Here is a 21706-nt window from a genome sequence, read left to right as displayed (position 1 = left end):
GGCGCCCCCACCCTCCCCCTCTCCCCTCACCGCGTCACTTCCGCCCTTCCTTCTCCCCTCTCCCCCCTCCCCCGCCCTTACCGCGCACGCGCGCGCTCTTCCTCCCTCCCCCCTCCCCCCTCCGCGGCTGTTCCGCCCCGCGCCGCTCCCCCCCCGCCGCGCTGCGTCTGCCCGAGCCGCGATGGAGGCGCTCAACCAGGTGGGGGGGGGGGGGGGGGCAAGGGGGGGGGCGGGGGGGGCCGGGGGCAATTGCAGGGGGCAGCTGGGGGGGGGGGGGCGACTGCAGGGTATTTTTTTTTTCTGCAAGGGGAGGCGGCGTTCTGCAAAATGGGGGGGGCTGGGGGGGGCAGGTTGGATGGGGGGAGGATTATTGGGGGGGGATTTGGGGGGGGTATTTTTTAGAGGGGGGGATTTTTTAGGGGGGGGACTTGGGGGGTGGGGGGCACCGCAGGGGGCTTCCTGCATCCCTTAAAGGGGGGAAATGCCCCCCCGGGGGGGGTTGCACCGCTAAAAGGGGGTCATTTGCCCCCCCCCCGAGGGGATTATTTGCCCCCGGGGGGGTGGCCCCGCCCCCGGGGGGGGCTGTTTGGCTCGGGGGGGGTTGTCCCCCCCCCCCCGGGGGGATTTTGCCCCCATGGGGTGGGATTTGCCCCCGGGGGGGGGGGCAGGGAGCAGCTGCAGTGGGGGGGGCTTTGCCGCAGCATCCTTTTGGGGGGGGGGGGCGATGATGCAGCACCGAAAGGGGGGCTGGGGGGGGGGGGCGGGGTGTGACGTCAGCAGCGCGTCAGGTGTGACGTCACCGACACCCCCCCCTCCTTCCTCCCCCCCCAGCTGGTGGCCGGGGGCCAGTTCCGGGTGCTGAAGGAGCCCCTGGGCTTCCTCAAGGTGCTCGAGTGGGTGAGTGCCCCCCGGGACCCCCCAAATCCCCCCGGGACCCCCCCACGACCCCCAAATCCCCCCCCCCCAGGACCCCCCAGAACCCCCCCAAGACCCCCCGGCCCCCCCAGATGCCCCCCAGCACCCCCAAGGTGCCCCCAGGACCCCCCCAGGACCCCCAAAAGCCCCCCTAACTCCCCTAATTGCCCCCCCAGGACCCCCCAAATCCCCCCACCCCCCCCGCCTGCCCCCCAGGACCCCGCAGAAGCCCCCCAGGCCCCGTAACGTCCCCACCAGCCCCCCCAAGTCCCCCCAGACCCTCCCCCAAATGCCTCCCTAGGACCCCTCGCAAGCCCCCCAACCCCCCCATAACCCCCCAGGACCCCTCCAGGACCCCCCCAAGCCCCCCACGACCCCCCCAGGACCCCCTAAATTTTCCCCCGACCACCATAACCCTCTCCATAGCCCCTCACAACCCCCCTGGACCCCCAAATCCCTCCCAAGACCCCCAAATCCCCCCAGGACCCCCCAGGACCCCCTCAAGCCCCCCCTCCCACCCCATAACCCCCAGGACCCCCCAGGACCCCCCAACTCACTGCTCAAGCCCCCCCAGGACCCCCTCAAGCCTCCCCTCCCCCCATAACCCCCCAGGACCCCCAAATCCCCCCAAGACCCCCCCCCCCCCCCCCAAATCCCCCCTCCAGGACCCCCTAAACCCCCCCAGGACCCCCCAGGACCCCCCAGGACCTCCCCCCCCCATCACCCCCCCCCAACCCCCTCCCCTCCCCCCCCCAGCGGCTGATCCGCCTGATCCGGGCCTAATCCAGGATTTCCATCCCCCCCCCCCCCCCCCCCCCCCTCCCCGCCCCCGTGCCCCCCCCCGTGCCCCCCCCCCCCCAGTTTTTCTCCATCTTCGCCTTCGGGACGTGCGGGGGCTACGCCGGCTCCTTCCGCCTCAGCGTCGAGTGCCCGGCCCCCAACCAGAGCCGCCCCAGCATCCCCGTGGCCTTCGCGTACCCCTTCCGGTGAGGGGGGGGCCGGGGGGGGGCTGGGGACCCCCGGGGTCGGGGGGGGGTCAGGACCCATAGGGGCGGGGGTGGGGGGGCTGTGGTCCTATAGGGATGGGGTGGGGGGGCTGTGACCCCGTAGGGATGGGGTGGGGGGGCTGTGACCCCATAGGGATGGGGTGGGGGGGTCAGGACCTATAGGGACGGGGTGGGGGGGCACGGACCCATAGGGATGGGGTGGGGGGGCTGTGACCCCGTAGGGATGGGGGGGGGGGGGGGTCAGGGCCTATAGGGATGGGGTGGGGGGGCTGTGACCCCATAGGGATGGGGTGGGGGGGTCAGGACCCATAGGGATGGGGTGGGGGGGCTGTGACCCCATAGGGACGGGGTGGGGGGGCACGGACCCATAGGGAGCAGTCGGGGGCTCTTTGGGGTCTGCAGCGCCATGGGGGGGGGGGGTTGGGGGGGCTCTTGGGGGGCTTTTGTGGCCCCGCCCTGACGTTGGGGGTGCCCGTGGGGAGGGGGAGGGGCAAAAATATGGGGCTGGGGGGGGGGGTCCCCGTAACAAATAGGGGGCTGGGACCCCCCCATGGCAACAATGCGGGGAGGGGCCCCACAACAAACAGATGGGGGCGGGGAACCCCCCTCAAGAAATATGGGGCTGGGGGGGGGAGGGAGGGGGCTCCTCTATACCATATATGGGCCTGGGGGGCTCCCCCTTCCCATATATGGGGCTGGGGGCTCCCCCGTCCCATATATGGCTTTAGGATCTCCCGCCTCCCATATATGGGACTGGGGGCTCTCCTATGCCATATATGGCTTTAGGATCTCCCCCTCCCACATATGGCTCTGGAGGCTCCCCCATATCATATATGGCTCTGGGGGCTCCCCCTTCCCATATATGGGTCTGGGGGCTCCCCCGTACCATATATGGCTTTAGGATCTCCTGCCTCCCATATATGGCTCTGGGGGTTCCCCCAATGCCATATATGGGGGGGGGGGCTCCCTCACCATATATGGCTGTAGAAGCTCTCCCATCCCATATATGGGGCTGGGGGCTCCCCCGTCCCATATATGGCTTTAGGATCTCCCCCTCCCATATATGGCTCTGGGGGCTCCCCCTTCCCATATATGGGGCTGGGGGCTTCGCCATGCCATATATGTCTTTAGGATGTCCCCCTCCCATATATGGGGCTGGGGGCTCCCCCTCCCATATATGGGGCTGGGGGCTCCCCCATACCATATATGGCTTTAGGATCTCCCCCTCCCATATATGGGGCTGGGGGTTCCCCTATGCCATATATGGCTTTAGGATCTCCCCCATACCATATATGGGACTGGGGGCTCCCCCATACCATACATGGCTCTGGGAGCTCCCCCAATGCCATATATGTGTTGGGGGGGGGGGGCTCCCACTCACCATATATGGCTGTAGAAGCTCTCCCATCCCATATATGGGGCTGGGGGCTCCCCCGTCCCATATATGGCTTTAGGATCTCCCCCTCCCTTATATGGGGCTGCGGGCTCCCCCATACCATATATGGCTTTAGGATCTCCCCCTCCTATATATGGGGCTGGGGGCTCCCTCTCACCTTATATGGCTGTAGAAGCTCTCCCATCCCATATATGGGTCTGAGGGTTCCCCTATGCCATATATGGCTTTAGGATCCCCCTCCCTTATATGGGGCTAGGGGCTCCCCCATACCATATATGGCTTTAGGATCTCCCCCTCCTATATATGGGGCTGGGGGCTCCCCCATACCATATATGGGGCTGGGGGCTCCCCCATACCATATATGGCTTTAGGATCTCCCCCTCCCATATATGGGGCTTGGGGCTCCCCCATACCATATATGGCTTTAGGATCTCCCCCTCCCATATATGGGGCTGGGGGCTCCCCCTCCCATATATGGGTCTGTGTGTGTGGGGGGGCTCCCCCTCGCCATACAGGGCCCGGGGGGCGGTCCCCGCGCTGAGCCCGCCCCCGGCCCCCCCCAGCCTGCACCAGGTGTACTTCGAGGCGCCCTCGTGCCAGGGGGGGCCCCCCCGAGCGCGTCTTCCTGGTGGGCGACTACTCGTCGGCCGCCCAGTTCTTCGTCACCGTGGCCGTGGGGGCTTTCCTCTACGCCCCCGCCGCCCTGGGGGTACGTGGGGCGCCCCGCCGCCTTCCGGCCCGGAGCCCCCGCGCCCCGCATCGTGAGTGGGGGGGGGGGGGGGGGGGGGGGGGGGGTGTGGGGGGTGGGGAGGGGGTATGGGGGGTGGGGAGGGTGGTGGAGGGGGTAATGGGGGGGGGTTGGGGGGGTATGGGGGGGTTGGCAGGGAATGGGGGGGGGAGTATGTGGGGGGATGGGGGGATGGGGGGGTGGAAGGGATATGGGGGGGTTTGGGGGGGTCTGGGGGTGGGTATGGGGGGGATGGAAGGGATATGGGGGGGTTGGGGGTCTGGGGGTGGGTATGGGGGGGTTGGGGGGGTTGGGGGGTAATTGAAGGGGATATGGGGGGCTTTGGGGGGATATGGGGGGGGTTATGGGGGGGAATGGAGGGGATATGGGGGAGATATGGGGGGGGTGAAAGGGGGGTGTGGGGAGGATATAGGGGGCTTGGGGGGGGGGTGTGGGGGGTATTTGGGGGGTGGGAGGGTCGTGGGGAGGATATGGGGGGGGTTGGGGGGGGTTATGGGGGGGTTGGCAGGGAATGGGGGGGGTATGTGGGGGGATGGGGGGATTGGGGGGGGATGGAAGGGATATGGGGGGGGTTGGGGGGTCTGGGGGTTGGTATGGGGGGGTTGGGGGTATTTGAAAGGGATATGAGGGGGATTTGGGGGGTCTGGGGGGAATGGAGGGGTGGGGGTGTTCTGGGGGTTGGGGGTAATTCAGGGGGATGGGGGGCTTTGGGGGGATATTTTGGGAGGGGGTGTGGGGGATGGGGGGGGTCATGGGGGCATACAGGGGGGTTGGGGGTACAGGGGGGTTGGGGGAGCGTGATGGGAGGGGGTGTGTGGGGGGAGAAATGGGGGGTGGGGTCATCAGGCTGACCCCGCCCCCTCCGTGACCCCACCCCTTTTAACTCCACCCCTCTGTGACCACGCCCCGCTTGTGACCCCGCCCCCTCTCTGCCCCCCACCCCCCTGTGCCCCCTCCGTGACCCCGCCCCTCCATGACCCCGTCCCCTTTGACCCCGCCCCCTTTGACCCCTCCCCCCGTGACCCCTCCCCCGTGACCCCTCCCCCCGTGACCCCTCCCCCGTGACCCCGCCCCCTGACCCCGCCCCCGCGGCCCCGCCCCCAGGACCTGGCGGTGACGTCGGCGCTGGCCTTCCTGTGGTTGGTCAGCTCGTGCGCGTGGGCGGCGGCGCTGGCGGACGTGAAGGCGGCGACGGCGCCCGCGGGGGTCCTGGCGCAGGTCGGGGCCTGCCAGCGGGGGGGGCGGGGCGCTGCCGGGCCCTCAGCCCCGCCCCCACGGCCGGCCTCAACACCTCGGTGGTGAGCGGGGCCCCCCCGGAGGGACCCCCCCCCGTGGGAGGGACACGCCCCCCGTGGGAGGGACACGCCCCCTTTGTCCATAAGCCACGCCCCCTACTTGCAGTGCTCTTCTGGGTCTTAGTGCCCGGCCCCATAGCGCCCGGCCCCATAGATCTGTGGGTCCTGGCCCCATAGCGCCCGGCCCCATAGTGCCCAGCCCCATAGCGCCCAGCCCTATAGCCCTGTGGGTCCCAGCCCCATAGCGCCCAGCCCCATAGATCTGTGGGTCCTGGCCCCATAGCGCCCGGCCCCATAGCGCCCGGCCCCATAGCACCCAGCCCCATAGCGCCCAGCCCTATAGCCCTGTGGGTCCCAGCCCCATAGCACCCAGCCCCAAGGGTCCCTGCCCCATTATCCTGTGGGTCCTGGCCCCATAGAATACAGCCCCATAGCACCCAGCCCCATAGCACCCGGCCCCATAGAGCCCAGCCCCATAGATCTGTGGGTCCCGGCCCCATAGCGCCCAGCCCCATAGCACCCGGCCCCATAGCCCTGTGGGTCCCAGCCCCATAGCGCCCAGCCCCAAGGGTCCCTGCCCCATTATCCTGTGGGTCCTGGCCCCATAGCACCCAGCCCCATAGCGCCCGGCCCCATAGAGCCCAGCCCCATAGATCTGTGGGTCCTGGCCCCATAGCACCCGGCCCCATAACGCCCAGCCCCATAGCCCTGTGGGTCCCAGCCCCATAGCGCCCAGCCCCAAGGGTCCCAGCCCCATTTTTCAGTGGGTCTTGGCCCCATAGAATACAGCCCCACAGCACCCAGCCCCATAGATCTGTGGGGCCCAGCCCCATAGATCTGCGGGTCCCAGCCCCATAGCACCCAGCCCCAAGGGTCCCTGCCCCATTATCCTGTGGGTCCTGGCCCCATAGAATACAGCCCCATAGTGCCCGGCCCCATAGTGCCCGGCCCCATAGAGCCCAGCCCCATAGATCTGTGGGTCCCAGCCCCATAGCGCCCAGCCCCATAGCGCCCAGCCCCATAGCCCTGTGGGTCCCAGCCCCATAGCGCCCAGCCCCGAGGGTCCCAGCCCCATTTTTCAGTGGGTCTTGGCCCCATAGAATACAGCCCCACAGCACCCAGCCCCATAGCCCTGTGGGTCCCAGCCCCATAGCGCCCAGCCCCAAGGGTCCCAGCCCCATTATCCTGTGGGTCCTGGCCCCATAGAATACAGCCCCATAGCACCCGGCCCCATAGCGCCCAGCCCCATAGAGCCCAGCCCCATAGATCTGTGGGTCCTGGCCCCATAGCGCCCAGCCCCATAGCGCCCAGCCCTATAGCCCTGTGGGTCCCAGCCCCATAGCGCCCAGCCCCGAGGGTCCCAGCCCCATTTTTCAGTGGGTCTTGGCCCCATAGAATACAGCCCCACAGCACCCAGCCCCATAGATCTGCGGGTCCCAGCCCCATAGCGCCCGGCCCCATAGCACCCAGCCCCATAGCACCCAGCCCAATAGATCTGTGGGGCCCAGCCCCATAGCGCCCAGCCCCATAACCAAGCATGCTCTCGCCCCCATAGCACCCCATAACCCCTGTACCCCAGAACACCCCACACTGCCCCATAGCGCCCCATAGCGCCCCATAGCACCCCATAGCACCCCACCCCGCCCCACAGCGCCCCACAACCCCGTCCCCCCCCCCAGGTCTTCGGCTTCCTCAACCTGGTGCTGTGGACGGGCAACATCTGGTTCGTCTTCAAGGAGACCGGCTGGGGGGCCTGGGGGCGCGCGCCCCCGGGGGGGCCCCGAGAAGGCTCCGGCCCCGGAGGGGGCTACGGGCAGCCCGAGGGGGGTACGGCCCCCCCGGGGGCGGCTACGGGCAGCCCGGGGGCTACCAGCCCGAGTACGGCCAGGGGGGTACGGCCCCCCCGAGGGGGGTACGGCCAGGGGGCCCCCACCTCGTTCGCCAACCAGATGTAGGGTGAGTGGGGGGCGCCCCATGGCGGGGGGGGGGGCACCCCATGGCGGGGGGGGACCCCATTTGGGGGGGTGGTTTATGGGGGGCGGGGGCTTCATTGGGGGTGTGGGGGGGGGGCTCTATGGGGGGCAAGCAGGGGGCTATGGGGGCTCCATGGGGGACTGGGGGATGTGGGGTGCCCCATGGGGGATATTGGGGGGGCTCTATGGGGGGGCTATGGGGGGGCTCCATGGGTTATGTGGGGCACCCCGTGGGAGTTGTGGGGGGCCCCATAGATGGTGTGGGGTGCCCCATAGCGGGCGTGGGGGGCCCCATTGGGGTTTATTGGGGGGGGGCCCCATGGGGGATATTGGGGGGCTCTAGAGGGGGCGGGGGGGCTATGGGGGGCTCCACGGGGGATTGGGGGATGTGGGGTGCCCCATAGAGGGTGTGGGGTGCCCCATAGTGGGCGTGGGGGCCCTACGGGGGGTGTTGGGGGCCCTGGGGAGCCCCATAGGGGTATCGGGTGCCCCATAGCGGTGTGGGGTGCCCCATAGGGGGCTTGGGGTGGGGGGCACGAGGGCATTGGGGGGGTCTGCCGGGGTTTTGGGGTGCTGACGGGGCTGTGGGGCTCCCCATAGCGGTGTGGGGCGCCCCATAGCAGCCCCGTCGCTCTCCCCCCCCCCCAGGTCCCTCCCCCCAAAGGGGGCGCCGTGCCCAGGAGCCGCCCCGGGGGGCGGTGGCCGGGGGCGGGGCCAGGCCGAGGCCACGCCCCCCGGGCCTGCGACGTCAGCGGGGGCTGAGCCCCGCCCCGAGAGCGCCGCCGGCCCCATAGCCCTGCCCCATAGCCGGCCCCATAGCCGGCCCCATAACCCCCCCAGCCCCATAGCCGGCCCCATACCTCCCCCCCCCGGCCCCATAGCCCTGCCCCATAACCCCCCCCCGGCCCCATAGCCGGCCCCCATAGCCCCCCCCCGGCCCCATATCCCCCCCACCAGCCCCATAGCCGGCCCCATAACCCCCCCGCCCCATATCTCCCCCGCCCCCCGGCCCCATAGCCGGCCCCATAACCCCCCCCCCGGCCCCATAACCCCCCCCCGGCCCCATAGCCGGCCCCCCATAACCCCCCCCCGGCCCCATAGCCCCCCCCGGCCCCATAGCCGGCCCCACAGCGCCCCGCCCCCGTGGCCTTGCCCCCTCCCCACCGCCGTGCCCCGGGGCCGCGCCCCCCCCCAGCCGTGGCCACGCCCCCTCCTCGCTGGCCACGCCCCCTCCCGCCGTGTCTTTGTGCCGTGATTGTGACGTCATGGGGGGCGGGGCCGGGGGCGGGGCCCCCCCGCGGGGAATAAAAAACTCGACGGAGAAACCGGGCGTGGGCGTGGTCCTTGGGGGCGGGGCCTGGGGGCAGGGGCGGGGCTTGGCGAGACCACGCCCCTCCGCGGGGCCGGGGCGGGGACAGGCCACGCCCACCGCGCGGAGCCACGCCCACCCCGCGCCGCTGCCGGGGGAGGCCACGCCCCTTTGCGCGCGCACCAATGAGCAGCCCCCCTTTGGCCACGCCCACTCTAAGCCACGCCCAGCGCGGCCACGCCCCCTGCGGTCACTTCCCTGCGCGGCGCGGAGCGAGGTAGGGGGAGGGGGCGGGGGGAGGGGGCACAGCGCGGTCACGTGGGGTCCCCCCTCCCCCTCCCCTCCCCCCACATCAGGGGGGGCTCCCCCCGAACCTGGGGGGCCCCCTCGTGGCCACGTGACCCCCCCTTACCCCCATAACCCCCCCCTCCCCCCTTCCCCCCCCATGACCCCTCCGTGACCTCCCCGTGCCCCCTCCGTGACCCCCCGACCCCTCGGTGACCCCCCTGACCCCTCTGTGACCCCCCGGTGACCCCCCCGGTGACCCCCCGGTGACCCCGTGCCCCCCCAGCCATGCGCAGTTACCGGGGGCTCAGCGACCAGGAGCTGCTGGAGAGCCTGCGGAGCTGCGGCCTGGCCCGGGGGGGCACGGGTGGGCACTGGGGGCACTGGGAGGCACTGGGGACACTGGGAACATGAGACTGGGGGCGCACTGGAAGCACTGGGGGGCACTGGGAGGGACTGGGGGGGACTGGGAGGCACTGGGAGGGTTGGAATGTGAGACTGGGGGGGACTGGGAGGCACTGGGGACACTGGGAACATGAGACTGGGGTGCACTGGAAGCACTGGGGGGCACCGGGAGGGACTGGGAGGCACTGGGGGGCACTGGGGGGGTTGGAATGTGAGACTGGGGGGGACTGGGGAGGCACTGAGGGGCACTGGGAGGCACTGGGAGGGTTGGGATGTGAGACTGGGGGGACTGAGAGGAGCTGGGAGCGACTGGGGGGACTGGAAGGCACTGGGGACACTGGGAACATGAGACTGGGGTGCACTGGAAGCACTGGGGGCACTAGGAGGGACTGGGGGGACTGGGAGGCACTGGGAGGGTTGGAATGTGAGACTGGGGGGGACTGGGAGGCACTGGGGACACTGGGAACATGAGACTGGGGTGCACTGGAAGCACTGGGGGGCACCGGGAGGGACTGGGAGGCACTGGGGGGCACTGGGGGGGTTGGAATGTGAGACTGGGGGGGACTGGGAGGCACTGAGGGGCACTGGGAGGCACTGGGAGGGTTGGAATGTGAGACTGGGGGGACTGGGAGGCACTGGGGACACTGGGAACATGAGACTGGGAGGCACTGGGAGCATGGGGGGGGCACTGGGAGGGACTGGGAACGTGAGGGTGGGGGGATGGTTACTGGGAGGGCCTGGGGGGTTACTGGGGGTTACTGGCAGAGCCCCTGCGGAGCATTAGGGGTCACTGGGAGCACTGGGGGGAACTGGGGGGGGGGGCACTGGGGGGGGGGGCTGTGGGGCGCTGTGGGGCACTGTGGGGGTGCTATGGGGCGGTTATAGGTCGCAGTGGGGCAGTTATGGGGCGGTTATAGGGTCCCTGCGGGGTGGCTATGGGGTGGTTATGGGGTGTTGTGGGGTGGTTATGGGGTGTTATGGGGTCCCTATGGGGCGGTTATGGGTTGCTATGGGGTGCCTATGGGTTGCTATGGGTCGCTGTGGGGCGGTTATGGGGTCCCTATGGGGCGCTGTGGGGTGGCTGTGGGGCAGTTATGGGGCGGCTGTGGGTCCCTATGGGGTCACTGTGAGTCAGTTAGGGGTCCCTATGGGTTGCTATGGGTCCGTGTGGGTCGCGGTGGGGCAGTTATGGGGCGCTGTGGGGCGGCTGTGGGTCCCTATGGGTCCCTATGGGGCGCTGTGGGACGCCACAGGTCAGTGATGGGGCGCTGGGGGTCCCTATGGGGTGGCTATAGGGCGCTGTGGGGGGGCTCTGTGGGTCCTTATGGGTCACAGTGGGGCACCGTGGGGTCCCTGTGGGGCAGCTGTGGGTCCCTGTGGGGTCCCTATGGGTCAGTTATGGGTCCCTATGGGTCGCTATGGGGCGGCTGTGGGTCCCTATGGGGTCACTGTGGGTCAGTTAGGGGTCCCTATGGGTTGCTATGGGGCGGCTGTGGGTCCCTATGGGGTCACTGTGGGTCAGTTAGGGGTCCCTATGGGTTGCTGTGGGTCCCTGTGGGTCGCAGTGGGGCAGTTATGGGGCGGCTGTGGGGCGCTGTGGGGTGCTGTGGGTCGCCACGGGTCAGTGATGGGTCCCTGTGGGTCCCTATGGGGTGGCTGTAGGGCGCTGTGGGGTGGCTGTGGGGCAGTTACGGGGCGGCTGTGGGTCCCTATGGGGCGGCTGTGGGTCGCTGTGGGTCACGGTGGGGCAGTTATGGGGTGGCTGTGGGGCGCCGTGGGTCCCCGTGGGTCGCTGCGGGGTGGCTATGGGGCAGTTATGGGGCGCTGTGGGTCCCTATGGGGCGGCTGTGGGTCGCTGTGGGTCACGGTGGGGCAGTTATGGGGTGGCTGTGGGGCGCCGTGGGTCCCCGTGGGTCGCTGCGGGGTGGCTATGGGGCAGTTATGGGGCGCCGTGGGTCCCCGTGGGTCCCCGTGGGGCGCGGCGGGTGAGTGAGGGGCGCTGGGGGCCCCGCGGCAGCCCCCGGCAGCTGTACCAGCGCACCGTCTACGAGTACGAGCGGCAGCAGCAGCGCCGGGGGGGCCAGGTCAGTCCGACCCCCCCCGTCACGTGACCCCCCAATCACGTGACCCCCGTCACGTGACCCATCCTTTAATCACGTGACCTCCCCCCCAGAGCCCCCTGAGCTGGAGGAGGAAGAGGAGGAGGAGGAAGGTGAGGGGGGGAGGGGGAGGGGAGGGGGACAAATGGGGGCGGGGCTTGGCTGACCCCGCCCCTGCCCCTCCCCCAGAGGTCAGCCCCGGCCACGCCCACCTGAGGGAGCCCCGAGGATGGGACGGTGAGGGGGGGACTGGGACATACTGGGAGGGACTGGGGGGGCACCGGGAGGGGACTGGGAGGGACTGGGGGGTATTGGGAGGGGACTGGGGGGGACTGGGGGGCACTGGGAGGGACTGGGAGCAGGATTAGGGTGACTGGGGAGGGGACTGGGGGGCGCTGGGATATACTGGGGGCGACTGGGAGGGGACTGGGGGGCACTGGGATATACTGGGGGCGACTGGGAGGGGACTGGGGCACTGGGATATACTGGGAGGAACTGGGGGGATACTGGGGGAGTGACTGGGAGCAACTGGAGGCACTGGGAGGGGATGGGGGGCTTACTGGGGGGGCACTGGGGGTAACTGGGAGTTACTGGGGGTTACTGGGAGGGCCCTGGGGGGGTTACTGGGAGGAACTGGGGGTAAGTGGGGGGCCCCGGGGGTTCCTGGTGCTTACTGGTGCTTACTGGTGTCCCCAGCCCCTGCTGAGCACGCCCAGCCTCCCCGCCCCCGCCCCCACGTGGCCCCAGGTGAGTGCAGGGGGGCGTGGCCACGTCTCGGGGGGCGGGGCCACACCCTTGGCCCCGCCCCTGACCCCGCCCCCTTTTAGCCCCGCCCCCGGGGCCGGATCCTGCCCCTCCTCCCCCAGCTGCTGGCGCTGGCGGCCGTGGGGGCGCTGCTGCTGGGCCTGGCCTGGGGGGCGCGGGGCCTGAGACCCCCCCCCGATAAAAGGGGGAGCCCCGCCCCCTCCCGGCTCGGCCCCGCCCCCTCCGTGGTGGCCCCGCCCCCTTCTGGGTGGCCACGCCCCCTATTTGTGCCCCTCCCCCCTTATTGTAACCCCTCCCCAATAAAGGCTGCTTGGAAAGGGGGCGTGGTCTGTGAAAGGGGGCGTGGTCTGAGAAGGGGGCGTGGTTAGGGGTGGGCGGGGCTCGGGTGGGCGTGGCCGTTGGTGGGCGTGGCCTTTGAGAAGGGGCGGGGCTTGCGGAGGGGGCTGGGGTGATGGGGAAGGGGCTGGGGGGCGGGAGGAGGTGGGGCGGGGGCGTGGCCACGGGGAGGGTGACGTCACTGGTGGGCGGGGCTTGAACCAAAGGGGGCGTGGCTTAATCCAAGGGGGCGTGGCTTCCGGGGGGTGGGGGGGGGAAGGTGCTGCAGGGTGGGGGTGCAGAGGGGGCGGGGCCAAGAATGGGCGTGGCCAAGGGTGGGCGTGGCCTACACGGGGCGGAGCTCAATGGGGGCGTGGCTTAAGGAGGGGCGCGGCTTAAGGGGGCGGGGCTTAAGGAGGGGGCGGGGCTTAAGGAGGGGGATGGGGGGATGATGGGGAAGGGGCTGGGGGGCTGTATGGGGAGGGGGCGTGGCCACCAGGGGTGGGCGTGGCCACACGGGGTGGGCGTGGCCACACGGGGTGGGCGTGGCCACACGGGGTGGGCGTGGCTTACGGGTGCCCCGATCCAATCGGTGAGCGGGGCTTTGGAGCAGGGCAGGCGCTGTTATGGGGGTGGGCGTGGCCAAGAGGGTGGGCGTGGCCAAGAGGGTGGGCGTGGCCCCGGGGCGCCGTGAGCACGCACGGGGGGGCGTGGCCTCGAGCGCGGGGGGCGTGGCCTCGCCCCGCCCCGCCCCGTCAGGCCCCGCCCCCTGCGGCACAAGATGGCGGCCGTGCTCTGCCTGCTGCTGGCGCTCGGCCCCGCGCCGGGGGGGGCGGGGCGGTGCCGCTGCTGGCCTGGTCCGCGGGCAGGTGGGGGGGGCAACAAGGGGGGGCAACGGGGGGGGGCAACAAGGGGGGGTAAAAATCATGGGGGGTTGGGGGGGGGGGGTAAAAGGGGGGGTAAAATGGGGGGGGGGAGGGGCCGGGGGGCAAAATTCATGGGGGGGTTGGAGGGGTTGGGTTGGGGGGGGCTGGGGGGGTAAAACCCCGGGGGGGAGGGGAGGTCGGGGGGTCGGGGGGGTTTTGGGTTGAATTGTGGTTATTTTGTTTAACGGCGGTTGGTTTTTTCCCCCCCGCAGGGAGCTGTGGGCCCCCCCGCCCCCCGCCGGCCGCCTGGTGCCGGGGCCGCTCCTGGGGGCGCTGCTGGAGCCGGCGCTGGGCCGGGGGCCGAGCACGGTGCTGCTGGTGCTGCACGAGCAGGTGGGGGGGGGACGTCACTGCCCTGCCCCCACCCCCAGCACCCCCCAGCACCCCCCATACCCCATCACCCCCCAGCACCCCCAATAACCTCCCTATACCCCATAACCCCCAGACCCCCCCCATATACCCCTATAACCCCCTATACCCCCCCATGACCCCCACATACCCTCCATAGCCCCCCCATACCCCCCATCACCCCATAACCCCCCATACCCCCACATACCCCACCATGACCCCCCATACCCCCCATAGCCCCCATACCCCATCACCCCCATAGCCCCCCATAACCCCCCATCGCCCCCCCATACCCCCCATCCCCCCCGTACCCCCCCCACACCCCCATTCCACCCCCCCACCCCACAATCCCCCCCTTAGGGGTCTTCGTGCCCCCCCCCATTGTCTTTGCCCCCCCCCCTTGCCTGTATTTGCCCTCCCCCCCCGTGGGGTTGCCCCCCCCCCCCATGTTTTGGGGTTTGGGCCCCCCCCCGTGACGGGTTTTTGCCCCCCCAGCTGAGCATCGAGGACTTCACGGCCTACGGGGGGTGTGCACGGGAACAAACCCGACAGCGCCTTCCCCAACCTGGAGGTGGGGCGGGGGGGATCTATGGGGTGGGGGGGATCTATGGGGCTGGGGGGGCGGGGGGATCTATGGGGCTGGGGGGCTGGGGGATGTAGGGCTGGGGGGCGATCTATGGGGCTGGTGGGGGGGGGCGGGGGGGATCTATGGGGCTGGGGGGATCTATGGGGCTGGGGGGCTGGGGGGGGGATCTATGGGGCTGGGGGGATCTATGGGGCTTTGGGGGATCTATGGGGCTGGGGGGGCTGGTGGCTGTGGGGGGATCTATGGGGCTGGGGGGGATCTATGGGGCTGGGGGGGGATCTATGGGGCTGGGGGGCTGGGGGGGCTTTGGGGGATCTATGGGGCTGGGGGGGCTGGTGGCTGTGGGGGGATCTATGGGGCTGGGGGGGCTGGGGGATGTAGGGCTGGGGGCGATCTATGGGGCTGGTGGGGGGGGGCGGGGGGGATCTATGGGGCTGGGGGGATCTATGGGGCTGGGGGGCGGGGGGGATCTATGGGGCTGGGGGGGATCTATGGGGCTTTGGGGGATCTATGGGGCTGGGGGGCTGGTGGCTGTGGGGGGATCTATGGGGCTGGGGGGGATCTATGGGGCTGGGGGGGGATCTATGGGGCTGGGGGGGATCTATGGGGCTGGGGGGGCTGGGGGGGGCTTTGGGGGATCTATGGGGCTGGGGGGGCTGGTGGCTGTGGGGGGATCTATGGGGCTGGGGGGTCTGTGGGGCTGGTGGTTGTGGGGCTGGGCGGGGGCTGGGGGGGAACCGGGGGCACTTGGGGGTGGCTGCGGGGCTGGGGGGGCACAACCTGGGGTGTGGGGCGGGAGGGGTGGGGGGTCCTAGGGGCTGACTGGGGGGGGGTGTGGGGTGGTTTGGGGCACTTGTGGGGCGCTGACCCACATGTGTGGGGCAGGTGGGGGGTCCTAGGGGCTGACTGGGGGGGGTGTGGGGTGGTTTGGGGCCCTGACCCCCATCTATGGGGCCTTGACCCCTGCTTATGGGGCCCTGACCCGCACCTGTGGGTCCCCGACCCCCACTTATGGGTCCCCGACCCCCACTTATGGGGCGCCGACCCCCGCCTGTGGGTCCCCGACCCCCACTTATGGGTCCCCGACCCCCGCCGTGGGGCAGGGGGCTCTGGCGGCGGCGGGCTCCTCGCTGGTGCTGCCGGCGGTGGCGGGGGCGGCGGCGCGGGCGCTGCCCCACACCTTGGCCCAGGCCCTGGGGGCGGCCCCGCTGCGGGTGGACGGCGCCTCCCTGCGCCAGCTGCGCCTCAACGCCTCCCTGCCCGCCCTGCTGCTGCTGCGCCTGCCCCACGCCGCCGGGTACGTGCCCCACGGCCTGCCCCACACATCCCGCCCCACACAGCCCCACACATCCCGCCCCACAGCCTGCCCCATGGCAGCCCCACGGCCTGCCCCATGGCCTGCCCCATGGTAGCCCCACACATCCTGCCCCACACATCCTGTCCCACAGCTTGCCCCATGGCAGCGCCACACATCCTGCCCCACACATCCTGCCCCACAGCCCTGCCCCACAGCCCTGCCCCACATCACGTCACCCCCCCGGGCCCCACACCGTGGGGGGGGGTTGTCCCGGGGATACCCCATGGTAGCGCTGCTCTGCCCCACGGCTGTCCTGGGGGGGGTCTGGGCTGCCCCACGGAAGTTTGAGGTGCCCCACTCTGCCCCACAGCCGCCCCATAGCGCTCTGTGGTGCCCCACAGCCGCCCCACAGCACCCCACAGCCGCCCCACGGCACCCTGCAGTGCCCCGTGGCTGCCCTACGGCTGCCCCATAGCACTCTGTGGCATCCCTCTCTGCCCCATAGCTGCCCCATAGCTGCCCCACAGCCACCCCACAGCCTCACCCCGCTTCTCCCCCCAGCTCCAGCCTCATGGCCCCCAGGGAGGTGCTGACCAGCAACGGTAAGGGGGGGCACTTGTGGGGCCGGGGGGGATGCCGTGGGGCGCCCCACACGCTGACCCCCCCGCTCTGCCCCACAGATGAGGTCCTGGGGCAGGTGCTGAGCGCGCTGCAGGAGGAGGAGGTGCCCTACACGGCCGTGCTCACCGCCCTGCGGCCCTCCCGCGTGCGTGCCTGCCCCACGGCGCTGCCCCACGGCGCTGCCCCACGGCGCTGCCCCACGGCCCCCGTCACACACCCCCCCGCCTCATCCCAGCCCTGCCCCATAGCTCCCCCAGTGCCCCATAACTGTGCCCCAGAGCTCCCCACACATCCCCCTCAAGCCCCTCCCCAGCCCCACACATCCCCCCAGCCCCACACATCCCCCCCGCCCCCCATATCCTCCCCCCTCCCCCCACATCCCCCCCAGCCCCTCATATCCCCCCCAGCCCCCTATATCCCCCCAGCCCCCCATATCCCCCCCAGCCCCCTATATCCCCTCCAGCTCCCCACATCCCCCCAGCCCCCTATACCCCCCCGCCCCCATATCCTCCCCCCTCCCCCCACATCCCCCCCAGCCCCTCATATCCCCCCCAGCCCCCTATACCCCCCCGCCCCCATATCCCCCCCAGCCCCACACATCCCCCCAGCCCCCCATATCCCCCCAGCCCCCTATACCCCCTAGCCCCCCACATCGCCCCCAGCCCCACACATCCCCACCAGCCCCCCCAGCCCCCTATACCCCCCCCACCCCCCACATCCCCCCAGCCCCCCATAACCCCCCCAGCCCCACACATCCCCCCCAGCCCCCTATACCCCCCCCACATCCCCCCCCCCCCCCCCATAACCCCCCCCCAGCCCCACACATCCCCCCAGCCCCCACACCCCCCACCCCCCATACCCCCCCCCACCCCCACATCCCCCCCCAGCCCCCCATAACCCCCCCAGCCCCACACGTTCTCCCCCCCCCCCCCCAGGAGCTGCACGAAGCCCCCGCTCCCCAGGCCGGGGGCCGGGGCCGGGCCCTGCTGCAGGCGGCGGGGGGGGGCGAGGAGGAGGTGCCCCCCCTGCGCTGGCCCCCACGGGCCCCCCCGGGTGCTGCTGTGGGCCCAGAACTTCACCGTCAGCCGCCAGGGGCAGCGCCGGGACCTCACCGCCCGCACCTTCGGGGCCAGCGCCGACGTCGACCTGGGGGTCCTCGTGGGACCCCCAGGAGGCCAGGTGGGGGCTGGGGGGGGCTGGGGGGTCTTCGGGGGGTTACGGGGGGCTTTGGGGGGCTTTGAGGGGTTATGGGGCTCTGTGGGGGGCTGGGAGGGGTTTTGGGGGGGCTGTGGGGGGCTTCGAGGGGTTATGGGGGGGGCTGCTATGGGGCTGGGGGGGTCTGGGGAGGCTTTGGGGGGCTATGGGGGGCTGGGAGGGGTTTTGGGGGGCTGTTATGGGGCTGGGGGGGTCTGGGGGGCTTTGGGGGGGCCGCGGGGGGGGTTCGAGGGGTTATGGGGGGCTGGGAGGGGTTTTGGGGGGCTTTGGGGGGTTTGAGGGTTATGGGGCTCTGTGGGGGGCTGGGAGGGGGGTTTGGGGGGGCTGTGGGGGTGCTGTTATGGGGCTGTGGGGGGCTGCTATGGGGCTGGGGGGGGGTCTGGGGGGTCTATGGGGGGCTTTGGAGGGGCTTTGAGGGGTTATGGGGCTCTGTGGGGGGCTTCGAGGGGTTACGGGGGGGCTGGGGGGCTGCTATGGGTCTGGGGGGTGTGGGGGGCTTTGGGGGGGCCTGGGGGGGGGCTTCGAGGGGTTACGGGGGGCTGGGAGGGGTTTTGGGGGGGCTGGGGGGGCTTTGAGGGGTTATGGGGGGGCTGTGGGGCTCTATGGGGGGCTGCTATGGGGCTGGGGGGTCTATGGGGGGGCTTTGGGGGGCTATGGGGGGCTGGGAGGGTCTTTGGGGGGGTCTTTGGGGGGCTTTGAGGGGTTCTGGGGGGGCTGGGGGGGGCTGGGGGGCTGCTATAGGGCTGGGGGGGCTGGGGGGGCTATGGGGGGGCTTCGAGGGGTTATGGGGGGGCTGGGGGGGCTGGGAGGGGGTTTGGGGGGCTGTGGGGGGGCTGTTATGGGGTTTTGGGGGGCTATGGGGGGGCTTTGGGGGTTATGGGGGGCTTGGGGGGTTCTGGGGGGGCTATGGGGGGCTTTGAGGGGTTATGGGGGGGCTGTGGGGGCTGCTATGGGGCTGGGGGGCTGTGGGGCTGGAGGACTCCATGGGGGGATTCCCAACGTCGACCTGGGGGGTCCTCGTGGGACCCCCAGGAGGCCGGGGGGGCTGGGGAGGGGCTGGGGGGGGGGGGGGGTCGAGGGGTTACGGGGGGCTGGGAGGGGTTCTGGGGGGGCTATGGGGGGGCTTCGAGGGGTTATGGGGCTCTATGGGGGGGTGGGGGGAGTTGGGGGGGCTGTGGGGGGGCTGTTATGGGGCTGGGGGGGTCTGGGGGGGCTATGGGGGGGCTTCGAGGGGTTCTGGGGGGGCTGGGGGGGGGGCTTTGGGGGGCTATGGGGGGGCTTCGAGAGGTTCTGGGGGCTGGGGGGGGCCGCTATGGGGCTGGGGGGGGCTGGGGGGGGGTCCGTGGGGCGGGGGGGCTCTGTGGGGCTGGGGTCTCCCCGTGACCCCCCCGCCCCCCAGGCTGGTGATGAAGTACAGCGACGTCTTCGGGGGCGCCCTGACCGTGACGTGAGTGGGGGGGCCGGGGGGGGGGCGGGAATTTGGGGGGGGGGGCCTGGGGGTGGGGGGGGCCCATAGATATGGGGGGGGGGGCCCAGAGGTGGGGGAGGGGCCCCGGTATTGGGGGAGGGCACGTGTATGGGGGGGGCTATGGGGGTACGGGGGGGCTGCGTAGTTTGGGGGGGTCCCACATTTGGGGGGGTCCCACATTTATTGGGGGGTTAATTTATTTTGGGGGGGTCCCATGTTAATTAGGGGGGTCCCATGTTAATTGGGGAGGGTCCTATGTAATTGGGGGGGGGCACATTAATTGTGGGGGGGGGTCCCATATTATTTTGGGGGGTCTCATTAATTTGGGGGATCTCAATTGGGGGGTCCCATATTAATTTGGGGGGGGTCCCATATAATTGGGGGGCTCCCACATTATTTTTTGGGGGGGGGGTCTCATTACTTTTGGGGGGGGGTCTCATTATTTTTTTGGGGGGGGTCTCACATCTTTCTGGGGGGTCCCCCAATACATTACGAGGGTCCCATTGTTTTTTGGGGGCTCCCATTGTTTTGGGGGGGTCCCATTGGATTGGGGGGGTCCCATTGTTTTTTGGGGGGTCCCATTGTTTTTTGGGGGGGTCCCAGTGTTTTTTGGGGGGTCCCAGTGTTTGGGGGTGGTCTCTTTGTTCTGGGGGGGTCCCATTGTTTTGGGGGGGGTCCTGGTGTTTGAGGGGGCTCCCATTATTTTTGGGGGGTCCCATTGGATTGTGGGGGGTCCAATTGTTTTTTGGGGGGGTCCCGTTATATTGGGGGGGGGTCTCTGTTCCGGGGGGTCCCATTGTTTTAGGGGGGCTCCCATTGGATTGTGGGGGCTCCCATTGCTTTGGGGGTCCCATTGTTTTTAGGGGGGTCCCGGTGTTTGGGGGGTCTCTTTGTTCCGGGGGGGGTCCCAACTCGTGCCCCCCCCCCAGGCTGGTGCTGCGCCAGGCCTGGTTCCCGGTGTCGGGGCGCCGCTGGGCCTGGCTGGCGGAGGCGGAGGTGGCGGGGGGGGGCCCGGGCGCCCCCCCCCGGAGGCGTTTTCGGGGGGCGCGGCCGCCCCACCCCCTGGGCTGGCGCTGCGGGGAGCTGGAGGCCCCCGGCCCCTTCCTGCTGCCCCGCGGCCCCCCGGCCAGTGGGGGCTGCTGCTGCGGGGGCTGCAGGTGGGTGACCCCCCCGGGGATGGGGGGGCTTCGGGGGGGCTGGGGGGCTTTGGGGGGCTTTGGGAAGGGCCTGGGGGGGCTTTGGGGGGGACTGGGGGGATTTGGGGGGTGTTGGGGGGGCTTCTGGGGGTGTTGAGGGGGTAATGGGGGGTCCTGGGGGTAATGGGGGGGCTTCTGGGGGTCCTGGGGGTAATGGGGGGGGGGGCTGGGGGGATTGGGGGGATGTTGGGGGGGGGCTTCTGTGGGGGTATTGGGGGGGTAATGGGGGTATTGGGGGGGTCTTTTAGGGGTCTTGAGGGTATTGGGGGGGGGCCTGGGGGTATTGGGGGGCTTTTAGGGGTCCTGGAGGTAATGGGGGGGGGGCCTGGGGGCACTTTGGGGGGTCCTGGGGGTATTGGGGGGGGGCTGGGGGTATTGGGGGGGGTGTTGGGGGGTCTTCTGGGGGTCCTGGGGGTATTGAGGGGGTATTTGGGGGGGGGGGCCTGGGGGTATTTGGGGGGGGCCTGGGGTTATTGGGGGGCTTTTAGGGGTCCGGGGGTATTCGGGGGGGGCCTTTGGGGGCCCTGGGCATGTTGGGGGGGGGGTTGGGGGTCCTGGGGTGCGGGGGGGGGGGGTTGGGGGTCCTGGGGTGCGAGGGGGGCTCTCGGGTACATTGTGGGGGGTTGGGGAGGGGGTCCTGGGACCATTTGGGGGGGGGCTTGGGGGTCCTGGGGCTATTGGGGGGCTTTGGGGTCTCCCCATTAACCTGGGGGAACTTCCCCAGGTTTCGGGGCCCCCATTAACACCCCCCGATTAACCCCCTCCCCAATTAACCCCCTCCCCCAATTACCCCCCCCCAGGTGCAGGCCTTCAACGTCTCCGGGGGCCTTCGGGGGGCGAGCGACTGCGCCGGCTTCTTCGGGGGGCTCCTGGATGGGGCTGCTGGTGGGGGCTGCTGCTGGGGGCGCTGGCGCAGGGGGCGCTGCTGCTGGGCCTGCGCCCCATGGAGCGCTTCGACGACCCCCGCGGGCCCCCCTGCCCGTGCCCCCCGGGGACTGAGGGCCCCCCCCGCTATGGGGCTGAGCCCCCCCGCCCCACAGCTGCCCCATAGCGGCCCCACAGCCCCCCCCGCTATGGGGCTGAGCCCCCCAGCCCCACGGCTGCCCCATAGCGCCCCACAGCCCCCCATCTATGGGGCTGAGCCCCCCCACCCCATGGAGCCCCCTCCCCCAGCCCCCCCCCGTGGGGCTGAGCCCCCCCCTATTTATTTGTGCGTCGCGGTGCCGGTCAATAAAGCTGCTGCCCCACTGCAGCCTCTGTTTGGGGGGAGGGCGTGGTGGGACCAGTATGGACCAGTATGGACCGGCGGGACCAGTATGGACCAGTACGGACCAGTGGGACCAAGTATGCACCAGTATGGACCGGTAGGAGTCTGTACGGACCAGTAGGGACCGGTAGGGACTGGTATGGGCCGTGTAGGGCAGGCTGGGTTTGGACAGAGCTGACCAGTACAGACCAGTCCGGCCCAGTACAGACCACTTCAGCACAGTCTGGTCCAGTACAGACCAGCACAGCCCAGTACAAACCAGCCCAATAC

At 70.6% G+C, this 21706-nt stretch overlaps 2 protein-coding genes and 1 long non-coding RNA gene across 3 annotated transcripts; all 3 read left to right on the top strand.

Annotated features, from left to right (window-relative positions):
• Positions 1 to 87: 87 nt before the first annotated feature.
• Positions 88 to 8247, top strand: LOC136787386 (synaptophysin-like). The gene is given in 11 exon segments (XM_066984565.1): positions 88 to 199; positions 832 to 897; positions 1777 to 1901; positions 3882 to 3914; positions 3916 to 4023; positions 4025 to 4079; positions 5171 to 5308; positions 5311 to 5364; positions 7041 to 7176; positions 7179 to 7317; positions 7983 to 8247. Coding segments are annotated over 11 exon segments (1137 nt in total). The 5' UTR covers positions 88 to 181.
• A 1913-nt stretch (positions 8248 to 10160) lies between these two features.
• Positions 10161 to 12517, top strand: LOC136787457 (uncharacterized). The gene is made up of 5 exons (XR_010826910.1): positions 10161 to 11417; positions 11507 to 11545; positions 11622 to 11669; positions 12129 to 12179; positions 12260 to 12517. It is a non-coding gene; the product is annotated as an uncharacterized lncRNA (long non-coding RNA).
• A 314-nt stretch (positions 12518 to 12831) lies between these two features.
• On the top strand, positions 12832 to 21156 carry LOC136787385 (V-type proton ATPase subunit S1-like). Its single transcript, XM_066984564.1, is given in 12 exon segments — positions 12832 to 12847; positions 13234 to 13381; positions 13651 to 13771; positions 14282 to 14308; positions 14310 to 14357; positions 15476 to 15669; positions 16231 to 16271; positions 16350 to 16435; positions 17226 to 17469; positions 18905 to 18952; positions 19903 to 20130; positions 20970 to 21156. Coding segments are annotated over 10 exon segments (933 nt in total). The 3' UTR covers positions 18913 to 18952; positions 19903 to 20130; positions 20970 to 21156.
• The last annotated feature ends 550 nt before the right edge of the window (positions 21157 to 21706 follow it).

This window comes from Anser cygnoides, chromosome 29 (genome assembly GCF_040182565.1).
Source record: "Anser cygnoides isolate HZ-2024a breed goose chromosome 29, Taihu_goose_T2T_genome, whole genome shotgun sequence".
Taxonomy (NCBI): Eukaryota; Metazoa; Chordata; class Aves; order Anseriformes; family Anatidae; genus Anser; species Anser cygnoides.
Note: the sequence above shows the minus strand (reverse complement) of the source record. Positions and strands in the feature narration are given on the sequence as shown.